Source organism: Anastrepha obliqua, chromosome 1 (genome assembly GCF_027943255.1).
Source record: "Anastrepha obliqua isolate idAnaObli1 chromosome 1, idAnaObli1_1.0, whole genome shotgun sequence".
NCBI lineage: Eukaryota > Metazoa > Arthropoda > Insecta > Diptera > Tephritidae > Anastrepha > Anastrepha obliqua.
The window spans coordinates 169,456,333-169,468,421 of record NC_072892.1 but is presented as its reverse complement, the minus strand read 5'-3'; the positions used below and the strand labels follow the sequence as shown (position 1 = coordinate 169,468,421).

At 36.8% G+C, this 12,089-nt stretch overlaps 1 protein-coding gene across 1 annotated transcript; it reads right to left on the bottom strand.

Moving 5' to 3' along the window:
- Nucleotides 1-899: 899 nt before the first annotated feature.
- On the bottom strand, nt 900-7,722 carry LOC129240743 (serine protease snake). Its single transcript, XM_054876718.1, has 5 exons — nt 7,367-7,722; nt 6,835-7,311; nt 6,626-6,762; nt 3,185-3,294; nt 900-1,585 (listed from the first exon to the last, which is right to left on the bottom strand). The coding sequence occupies exons 1-5, from the start codon at nt 7,653-7,655 to the stop codon at nt 1,000-1,002; spliced, it is 1,599 nt and encodes a 532-aa protein (XP_054732693.1). The 5' UTR covers nt 7,656-7,722; the 3' UTR covers nt 900-999.
- Nucleotides 7,723-12,089: the final 4,367 nt, after the last annotated feature.

The window sequence follows — 12,089 nt, the reverse complement described above, 5'->3', positions numbered from 1 at the left end:
AAAAAACCCCAAAACTCCATTAAAAAGTTCCGCGGGCTACAGAGATGCGATCATTTTGTCAATCACTAAACCAGTTGAGTCTCTTCATTGAACATGACAAATAGGGCAAAGGAAAGGACTTAAGGGGGGGGTAGGGTTTAGCGCTAAAAAAAAACACTTTTTTTTTTAATTTTTTACAGAAATATGGCTTAAGATACTTTTATAAAATCAGTTGCATGTTATTGTACATCTTTTCAATAAGTTTTTAAAAAATATTAATAATAAAATATTGACAAATAAGCCCATGACAGAGTTTTGTTGGAGATATGTTTTTCGAGAGGTGCTCTGCTGTGCCAATGACGTAATGCTCCCCCCTACATTAATAAAAATTTTTTTTTTCATTTTTGTAGTTTTGGTGGCAAAAAAACGTAAAACGAGCATTTTTGGCGAAAAATTTCGCCATATTTGTAAGTGAAAAACAACCTTAAAAAAAAAAATAAAAAAAACAGTGTAGGGGGGAAGTATTTCTGATTTAGAAAACGTGTGCCAAATTTGAAAAGAATCGGTTGAATAGTTTCGGAGTTGTGATTGGCACCGACTTTTAAGAAGTCGTTTCGGGAAAAACGCGTTTGAAAAAATGACTCTGAGAAATTATCGATGCTCCGCATTCGAGGTAGAGTGCCTACAAAGGCTATAACTTTGGGAGTTCTGCTCCGATCCACTTAAAATTTTGACACAACATTCTTGAAATGATTTACTATAAGATGAGTGAAGAAAAAAAATTTCGATTTTGTGACCCTACCCCCCCCTTAAATTTGCTCCGTGTGCAAAAGCTGCTCGCGTGCATCTCAGAAATTACGTGTTCTTTTGACAGAGCTAATATTACTACTGGTTCTAAGTCTAAAAACAAAAACACTCTGTTCTTTATAGCCGTTATACAGGTAAGCATATATTCTTTATTCGTTTATTATGGTCGAGCACAGTTTTATAATCAAATATTGGTCTGCTTAAATGACCGCTTCATTCGTCGTTAAATGCAACACTTTCAATCCAATCCAAGTATGGATAAATTTTTGTGTAGACACCAGGGGCATTGGGTTTTGCACAAAATTTTCCAAACGATGTAATGCCAACAACAAATTTGACACATTTCAGTTCCGGTACCTCAACATGCAATGGACCTCCCGAATCTCCCTGGCATGTATCCTTTCCACCAGCCATATGACCGGCACAAAATTGTTCATCCTTAATACCACTTGGCAAGCGACGTTCCTTTTTATAAAATTTCTTACATAAATTCTGGCTGATCATACTCAACTCCACCTTTTGTAGGTTGTCGGACTGTGAACCGCGAAATTCTGTGCGCCCCCAACCAGTAGCTACCACAGTAGATATACCTATATCTGGTAGTTGCCACAAACAGGCGGGTTTGACTTTAGGAGAAATGATTGCTTGTCGTGCCAACTTGATCAAGGCAATATCATTATAATAGGAGAAGGAACGAAATTCTGGATGTAAAATGATTATGGCAATCTGTATATTCTGCGAATCAGTTGAGTTTTCATTGAGATTCGGTGCACCTAGACGCACTACTTCAGGAGGTTTCCTGCAAAACAAAATGGATTATTTTATTTTTATATTAGGAGGAAACTCTAAATTTTACAAAACCTTTGCAAGGTGCTTTGATAACATAAATTGCCAAGTTTTACAATTACAATAACAATACACATGAAAGGAATTATTTGCAATATCTACGTTTTTTTAAGGGTCAGAGGTAGTAAGAATTTTAAAAAAATTGGATTTTTTTTGCATTTTCTTAAAGTATATTATAATATCTTAATAATTTTGTGTGACAATTTGAGGTGAATCCAACCAATACTTTTCGAGTTGTTCAACAATTAACAAAGCGCGCTCGAGCGCTCCGGAGCTCGACAGCAAAAATTTAAATGCGTTTTTCTCTAAACTATTTTTTTTGAATTGGTGATCTCTGTAACTTAAAAACCGCTTCGTAGATTTGAATAAAATGTATACTGCTTTTGAAAAACATAAAAAACTCGTGGCTGATCGAAGGATTTTTTTTTTTGCAAAAATTTCAATTTTTTTTTAACAATTAATTGTCGGTTTTTTTCTCGAAAATCTGAAAAATATTCCCTGAGTCCGCCATATTGTTAATTACAAAAAAAAAAAGCTTCCATCAGGCACAAGATTATCTATTAATAAAACTATTTTTTTTTGTCCGATAGATTTTAAATGAATCTCCAAGGATCACCGCAAACGACTTCTGGAGAAACGTGCTCCACACAATTATTAATTTTTTTTTTTTGAAATTTTGCTAAAGTCAGGTCGAAACATAATGTATTTAGTATGTTTTTATTTTTGTAAAATAAAGCAATTGACTAGCAAAAAAAAAATGATTGAAAATGATAATTTTTTCGGGCCTCTGACTACCCCTAACCCCTTAAGTTTTCTATACGTAGTGCATAATAAGAATTCATTGTTTTTGGAAATTGGAGGCTTGAATGTCCAAATTCCAATCAGAATATAGAAAAATAAACTTTAAAAAAGAAAAGAAAACAGATCACTTTGACATTCAAACTGCCTAATCGCAAGAAAAAAAAATTAGCTGATATACCGAAGTCACCTTGTGAGACCAAGGCGAACCCACAGAAGGTGACTTCGCATCTGACTTAATTTTTTCTTGCGATATCAAGAATGAGAGAAAAGAAGATTGCGCCTTCCGAATTCGCCGAGACGTAAGAGTTCACCAATAAACAAACAAAAGGAAGGAGAATCACTTGTTTGTGAAGAAGAAGAGTAGGCGAAAGCAATGGAAGCAACCAAGCACAAGAAATTATACTTTCTAGCCTCGGCGCCTTCCGCATAAAAACGCAAAAAACTGTATTTGGCGGCTTTATATTCATTTGTGCTTTAACAATTTAACACGCGGCAGCCGGTTACGTCAGCCAATCAGTGGATCCTTTCAAATTCTCTGATAGCCGGTTAAAGGTCTGATGTTGGCTATACAAATCTTTCCACTATAATTTCTTTTGCTTCAAAAACAAGTAATTCCGTTCCTTTTGTTTGTATATTCTCGGTGCAAGACGTCGCAGCGAATTCGAAAGGCGAAATCTTGTATTCTATCTGTAATTCGTCTCGTTCCTATTATTTTGCACTCAGGTGTACACAGATATAAAATATGGCTTACTCGTTGGTGGTTGCGCAATGTGCTGCCGTGAGAACATACAATTCGCTTATCAAAGTGCCGCCACAGCCCCACCTGATGCCGTTGTTAATTTGAGTCCAACCCAATGCAGCCTGTGGAAAGTTGTAATTAGAGTATCAGTAGAATCTATAGAAATATTAATTCAGAAAGAATTATTTAAGATACTTTGATGCATAATCGTAGACAAAACAAAGCCGGTTTTAAATTAAAGAAAAACTGCTGTTCATTTTAATCACAGTCTGTTAATTCGACTGAAAAAGGGCTGAAAAGTCCCGGACCTAACACACAGATGGTACTAGTTTCATTGTTTAGTTTTATTGCTTCACCTTTTCTTCAGTTAGTACTAACCCTAAAAAGACAGCTGTAAAAATTTCATGATATTCTCTTCATTACTTCGTGAGTTATTGTGCTAAAAATGACGCTTCTTTTGTTATTTTCAAAAGAAAGTATCAAAAAGAATTTCGTGTTTTAAATTTACACTGCTTCTTGAGGGGAAAAAATTCCGTTCAAGCGAAGCAATGATTGGAAAAGTGTTATAGAGACTCCGCTCTATCAGAAGTAACAATAAAATGATGGTTTGTTGGCTTCAAACGTGGTCGTAGGGACACCGTTGATGCACAATGCAGTGGACGGCTCGCTTCATCCCTGCTGGAGGACATTTGTACGTCCTAACTCCCCAGCCAAAGCAGCCAGTTTAGCAAACGAGTGGACCACCTACGCCAGGTCGATCCCGGGGATCTCCAAATAAGGGATCTCAATTCGGATCTCAATAAAGTAAATCAATACAAGCGGACCAAATAGGTTGATCATCTGACGACCTGCAACTTCACCACTGGTGTGAGTAAGCTCTGGTCCACCGTAAGGTCCCTGTCGAGTCCAACGAAGCACAACGACAAGGTGGCCATCGCCCTTAACGGTTGCACTTCGCCGAACCCGAAAAGATGCGCGAGCTATTTTAGCCAACTATTCACACTGCATGCTCCGGTCGACAGATCAAAGCGTCGTGCCACCAGACGGCTGCAGAATCTGACGAACGACAGTACGCCACTTGAATTCTCCTGTGATGAGGTTCAGGGGGCCATCAACAAAACCAAATCATCTAAAGCCATTGGCGATGACGGACTAAACATACTGAGGCTGAAACACCTGTGCCCATTGCGAGTAGGATTTATCACAAGGGTTTTCAATCTGTCCTTGGCCACTCCCATTATCCCTGACAAGTGGAAAGCAGGGAGAGTGGTCCCGCTACTAAAACCCACCAACCAAGGGGAATCTTATAGGCCGATAACTCTCTTTTCCCCAGTAGTGAAGACACTTGAAGCCCTCCAACTCCCACTCTTCAAGAAACGCCCGGCACCAGCCTCACATCAGCATGGTTTCCGACGAGTGCACAACACCACCACAGCACTCACCGTCATAAACGTAGAGATAAGCCGGGGGCTTAACCAAAATCAAGTGGGTCCCGCGTTTGCTCACTGTTGACCAAAAACGAGAACGAGTTGATAATGTTGAGCAGTGGCAAAACTACATGAATCGAACTTCGAATCGCTCCCATACCCACCATATTCGCCAGGTTTGCCTCCCTGGCTATTCGCAAACCTAAACAAAAAATGCTCGCCGGTGAGAAATTTCGCTCGAATGAAGAAAAGGTTATCGCTAAAACTGCGGCATATTTTGAGACAAAATATAAATGAATCTACAAAAGTGTTATTGAAATGTTAGAACGGCGCTGAAATGTTTGCGTTATTCTTGATGGAAATAACATTTACGAATAAAGCTAATTTTGAACAAAAAAGACTTGTTTTCTTTGTTAGGCCCGGAACTGTTCAGCCCATGTGTTAGTACTAAATTTACACATTGTGGTATTACAGGGAACGAGTTAGCTGATAAACTGGCTAATGAAGGCCTTGCAAGTATGCCACTAGGCACTGAATCGTTTCTGGGTGTCAATTCTGCATCGCTTCAACTATGGATTGACGACTTCATGAGGACTACCCTTAGAAGACGTTGATCCGGGTTGAACTCGTGCAGAGTGGCCAAGTGATTTGTAAAAGAATCAAACAAGAAAATAGCGACCTTTCTCCTAAAACTCAGCAGAAAGGACCTGAGAGTACTGATGGGTGTAATCACAGGGCACAACGTCTGTGGTCAGCATATGGCTGTCATGGGGGTCGTCGACAGCCCGATATGCCTATCCTGTCTTGAGGATGACGACACTGCAGAGCATTTTTTCTGTAGCTGTCCGGAGTTTTCTGCATAGAATCAGACTAAGGATATTGGGTTGCGATATACTGAGTATGGGTAAAGTTCATACTCTTCCTCTTCCGAATCTCTTAAAATTCATCAATGAATCCAAGAGGTTTGTAGAAGAGTGATCTCAAACTAATTTTTCCGTCTTACCACCCACATTTTTTCTTTCCTATCTCTATTCTTTCTACTGAAATCTATCCGGCTATAGTATTATGGCCTCCTGACTGAGTGCTTGGACTTGTCCAACCCCCACTAATCTAATCTAATCTACTAAATTTACTATGGTAGTAACGAAAATAAGCCGAATTCTAAATATTTACTCCCGGATTAACTAAACGTGGGCTTAACGCGTGACTATGATTATGCGCCTTTAAGGGGTTATATACAGTTAGAATTAAAAAAAAAAAATCGATTTTGTTTTTATTTTCTTATGGTACAGATATTTAAGAATACACACAGAAATTTTAATATCGTTTCGGTGAATATTTTCGAAGTTACGCGCAAATTTGAAAAGGCATTTCAGAGCGCTTGAAAGTATCATACCAGACCGGAGCGGTGGAGCGTTTTTCTCAAAATGGAGTTTTCAAAGTATGTGACCAACGTTACTCAAAAACGGCTAAACCGATTATTCTCAAATTTTAACACGAGCTTCTTAAATATATTTTTTTAGTAATTAATCCAAGATTTTTTCTCACCGATAAATATATATTTTGTTTACAAACAAGTTAAGGCCGAAATTTTGGTCAAAAATCGATTGCTTTTTTTTTTTTTTTTTGAGAAAGCGCCTTTTATGAAATAAAATTATATTACTTATTCCTTCGATTAATTACTAGATTTAATATTACTTTAACGAAATCTGTTTGTTTGTTTGTTTTTTTTTTTTAATTTCAGAAGATCCAGTTCAGAGATATAGTGGTCACCGCAAAACGTATTTTTGAGAGAAGCGCCCGGAGATCAGCTGTAGCTCCTTTCCAAATAAATATTTTTACTAATACTAAGTCTTAAAATACAGTTGAAAGACAACATGATATGGGTACAAATTTTTAGATCAATAAATTTAAAGGTTTTCTCAGAAAGACTTCTGGAAAATTAGCTATTTTCGACCTTCTAACTGTATATAACCCCTTCATTTTATGTACATGGATAGCAATTTGCTTCCAGGTGACAACTTACCATATGCGGATATTCGCCTTCATTGACGACCCGACCGCCGACAATCATCGGCAAGCTTGGCACGCAGGTTTTACCAGAAAATTCTCGTGGTACATTGAATTTCACCCCTTGAAGCACATCATTATATTGCTGACATTCTGAAACCGCACAATTAAAATAGCACAATTAGATAAATCGGGTTTTAAACAGCCTTCGCGATTGCTACTCACTTTTTCCGCTAATGCTTTGTGGTTCCACATGTTTTCCCGCCAACGGACAGCAAATTACCGGCAAGTTTCGCTCATACGCGCATATGTCTATTTTAGTGCCATGTTTTCGATGGTCCTTTATCGCATGCAGACACTGATAAGCCAATATGCAGTAACCACTTCGTCCATCGAAGCTACGTCGGCAAAATGAACCCTCCTGTTGGCCCATGGCAGTGTCGATATTTTTTTTATTATTGTCCATTGTATGGTAAGAAGACACAGTGTTAGTACTCATATTGTCGTCATTATTAACCAAATCGTAGAAGTATGCATCGGGATTGTTTGCTTCACCTTTATGCGGCACACCTGTTGCTTGGTGGAATATATTTATACCAAAAGGGCGGCGATCAAAACTATACGTTTTACCAGGCAATGGCTTCGAGAGAGTGTACTTGGTGCTGCGGTAATAGTGAAACAGCTGAGGATTTGTGTCAAAGGCTGCAGAAAATCAATTGTTAATAAATTCATTTAATTTATAAAAATAGATAATTACCAATCGTCAGCGGACAGAGCATGTAAAAAAGCCATAGCTTGCAAAGTAATCGCAGTCCGAGCATTTTTTTGCAAAATGTAAATAATCCAGTGGTGGTGGCATCATCAAATGACGGCAAAGGTAGCCTAGAAGAAATGCATAATTTTACTATTGAGGTTTGTTTGCTTTTGTGGTTGTTGTTTGTTTGTTTGTTTGATGTATTGGATTCAGAGCCGTTACAACTGCATGCTGGCGTGAATGTCAACTGAGTGCAAGTGCATAAATAAACAATAAACGGCCAAAATCGCATAAGGGGTTATCGCACCAATCAAGAATAAGACAAGAAATAAACAATAAAATAAATTTAAAAGAAATAAGAAAGTTCTAAATTCGCTCCACACCGCACTTTATGCACGCGCTCATGGTTTTAATAAAATTTTATTTGAGCTGGTTGCTAATTTTTGGAGTCAAATTACTAAAGATGCTTTCCATTTCAATTCAACCGAGCTATTCGGGTCATGTTCTTCGATTTCGATGTAACTTAAATATGTTGCTCTCTGGTCAAAATAATGAGATACGTATTTTTTTGTTCGCCCGAAAAAATTTTTTTTTCAAGAGTTATCGGCAATTTTGTTTTTCGGCTCAAACTCGATTTTTTTTAATTATATAAGAAACATTTTTTTTAAATGCCCATAACTTAGTCGAAAATGAACCGATTTTAATAATTCTGGGTTCAAAATGATCGTAATTACTTACACGAGCGACTTCATGTAGAAACCATTGCAAAAAAGTAGTTGAAAATTTTTTATTTAGCAAAAAAGAAAAAAATTGAAATTTTTTCGAAATTCAATATTTCAAAAAGTGTATTTTTTTTTTTTATAACTTTTTCCAAATCGAGAGGACACCTCAAACTTCAATTAAGCTGAATGCCCAGTAGCTAAAATGAGTTGTTTTTGAGTAATGCATTTTTGAGTAAAAACTCTGTTTCGCACTTTTTGTTTTTTTGCAAAATAAAAAATTCTCAACTACTTTTTTGCAACTGTTTCTGCATGAAATCGCTCGTGTAAGTAATGACGATCATTTTGAGCCAAAAATTATTACAATCGGTTCATTTTTGACAAAGTTATGGGCATTTAAAAAAAATGTTTCTTATATAATTAAAAAAAATCGAGTTTGAGCCGAAAAACAAAATTGCCGATAACTCTTGAAAAAAAATTTTTTCGGGCGAACAAAAAAATACGTATCTCATTATTTTGACCAGAGAGAAACATATTTAAGTTACATCGAAATCGAAGAACATGACCCGAATAGCTCGGTTGAATTGAAATGGTAAGCATCTAAAGAGAGAGAGAGAGAGAGAGTTATAGCTTGTAACATCCGATCTCAATAATACATTAGTTTGTGGAAAAATAAATTCATTATTTTCTCGGTAAATGGCTGTAGTGATCGATATTTTACGAGATATTTTAAACAACTAAAAGTTTGTGCTCGTTGTCAAGGCTGCATTTCACACACAAAATTCGTTTGCTTTTCTTTTTTTGTTTGTTCCATTCAGTTGTGGGTTACAGGGTGTTAAAAATGGAAGTCAACAAAGAGAAAATTCGGTACATTTTACAGGGTTTCTTTGATAAAGGCGAAAATGCAAGCCAGGCCGCTGAAATTGTGAATGGTGTTTATGATGGCGAACTGTAAAAACTCATTACGCTCGGGCATTTTTGATGTTAAAGAAACTTTCGATAAAGTCACAGAAATAACCAAAGTTGATTGAAATATTTGCAGTCCTAACATTGCCCAAAAATTTTACGCAAAAATAACGGACTTCATTTTGCCCAAACTAATATTTATTTCGGATCTAAATGAGGTGAGGGCAAAACGTCTACTAAATTTGACTGAGATTTTTATTTATAAATATGTTCATGTCCAATTTAACAAGAGAACTACAAATTAAATTATTAGATTAGATTAGATTTGTGGTGGGTTGGACAAGTCCAAGCACTCAGTCAGGAGACCATTGTGCTACATCCGGATAGATTTCAGTAGAAAGAATAGAGAGATAGGAAAGAAAAAAAGTGGGTGGTAAGACGTATAAATTAGTTTGAGGTCACTCTTCCACAAATCTCATGGATTCATTGATGAATTTTAAGAGATACGGAAGGGTAAGAGTATGAACTTTATCCATACTCAGTATATCGCAACCCAATATTCTCAGTCTGATCCTAGAAAACGCCGGTGAGCTACAGAGAAAATGCTCTGCAGTGTCGTCATCCTCAAGACAGGATAAGCATATCGGGCTGTCGACGACCCCCATGACAGCCATATGCTGACCACAGAGGTTGTGCCCTGTGATTACACCCATCAGTACTCTCCGGTCCTTTCTGCTGATTTTTAGGAGAAAGGTCGCTATTTTCCTGTTTGGTTCTTTTACAAATCACTTGGCTACTCTGCACGAGTTCAACCCAGACCAACGTCCTCTATGGGTAGACCTCATGAAGTCATCAATCCATAGTTGAATCGATGCGGCATTGACACCTAGAAAGAGTTCAGGGCCTAGTGGCAACTTGTAGAGACTTCATTAGCCAATTTGTCAGCTAACTCGTTCCCTGTAATACCACAATGTATAGGCACTCAAATAAGACTAACTTTGTTGTGTTTTGAACACTGTTCGGTTTTGGCTTACATTCACCGACTAACTTCGACGAGCAGCATGGGTTAGCAAGTGCTTTCAGTGCAGCTTGATTAAATTATTACTATGTATTATAATTTATTTAATTTGTGGTTTTATTGTTAAACCGGCCCTAAGCCCACAAAAAAAGAAATTTGAGAACTAAGTATGTGGAGCCACTTTAAGCAGTTTGAGTTGTTAAGCTGAAGATATAAACTTTGACACAAAAGCGGGTGTGGCAGCGCCCATTTTCAAAGTTTGCTTTTTTATTATTTAAATTTTTTTCGGTTCAATATTTGTGCCCAATTTGAGTAGATTTGCTTCATATGTTTATAGCAGAAATATCTCAGTATTTTTATTTTTTTGAAACCAAGTTTCAGAAACAAGCATATCAGTTTTTGCTCGAATTATCATGTGCTAAATCGACGCCACGACCGCCATCATTCTTCTACAGGACTGCTTGGTGCGCGACTACCATTCGGGAATACTATATGTAGGCTTGAATCTCCGTGCGTGAAACAGCAAAATAATAGACAAATTTTTTCTAATAACGGTCGCCCCTCGTCAGGCCATCCTCCCGGTGTATTTCTGCCATGAAAAAGTTCCTCATAAAAACCATTTGCTCTTCGGAGTCGGCTTAAAAGAACAATATAAAGAGGGCTACCACAAATAGTAGAAGGAGTTCGACCAAACTCCTAACAGAAGTGTACGCGCTAAGTATTTTTTTTTAACCAACGCCACGGAGTAGTAAATTAAACAAAAGATTTGCCTTAAATCCAACGCTGCATATGATTTGGCAGCACTGCATTATTTTCTTTTCTTTTCCGAAGCGTCGCGCCTGAAAGAATGCAATTATTTGAGCCCATCGTAGGACTTCCAAAATTCAATCGTTCTGCGTTTCGCCATATGTCCCTTTTAAGAAATTCCATCGCTTTTCAAAGCATCCCGCCTGCAAGTATGCAGGGTATCATGAAAAATGGTAGGGATGTAGGTACTACTTCTACTTGAAAGCACTTACCTAAGCATATCGTCACGAGCTAAAACAAGGTCGCTAAAAAGATGGTGATTTCACAAAACAAGCTTCGCTTAACGAGCAAACAAGTAGTGAGTTCAAGGCGGCAATTAACAAAGTTGGTGTTAAAATTGTGCTATACAAGGTGGCGCAAAATTAATCATCTTATCGAAAGATTGTTAATTTTTACAAATGGTCATTTTTGACACTTCTGAACTAGACAGCTGCAGCCTACTAACAGGCAAGCAATTGAGCGTGAAAATCCGTTACTCAAAATCATTTGCTTTTTATTTAGTAAAAAAAATTATTCAAAAACAAAAGTTGGATGATTAATTTTGCGGCACCTTGCATCATATTTAGTTTTTTTCATTTTTAATTTATATGTTTTGTTTTTTAGTACATTTTTTGCATTCTCAGAACACGCGAAAAGGTTTTAATCAAATTTTTATAAATATAAAATCAACACAGGATTAAAAGAATTTTGGAGTATTTTGGTATTAAAAATTAAACTGTTTTATAGTATTTTTAACAGCAACGATTTATATCGAAATTTCGAAAACAGAATATTGGTATTCTAACAGCAGTCACTAGTCACAAGTGCCTATTAGGCACTATCGTTAAGAATAACTATTGCTTAAATAACTAGGCGAATTTCTCGAAATTAAAACTTTTTCACAAATATTATTAATTATTTCCTTATAAAATAAAACACAAGTGTGCCATAGAATCATTTGTTTCACTGGCGTAGTTCTGAAGTTTTTTCCGCTTTTTTTCTATGCAAAAAACTTTTCCTTACATTTTCTCTTTCATTAACTTCCAAATTTAGCTTTAAAATTTTTTTCAAAAATCCGCGCTATTTTAAGGGGCTAGAGGTTGTCAGAATTTTCAAAAAATATTTTTTTTTTCATTTTCTTAAAGTATAATATCTTAAAAATATTTTGTGAAAATTTGAGGTGAATCCAACAAATACTTTTCGAGTTATTCAACAATTAACAAAGTGCGCTCGGGCGCTCCGGAGCATTCGTATGCTGGGAAAATGGATCTTGCACGTATGAAAGTGGCAGATAAGC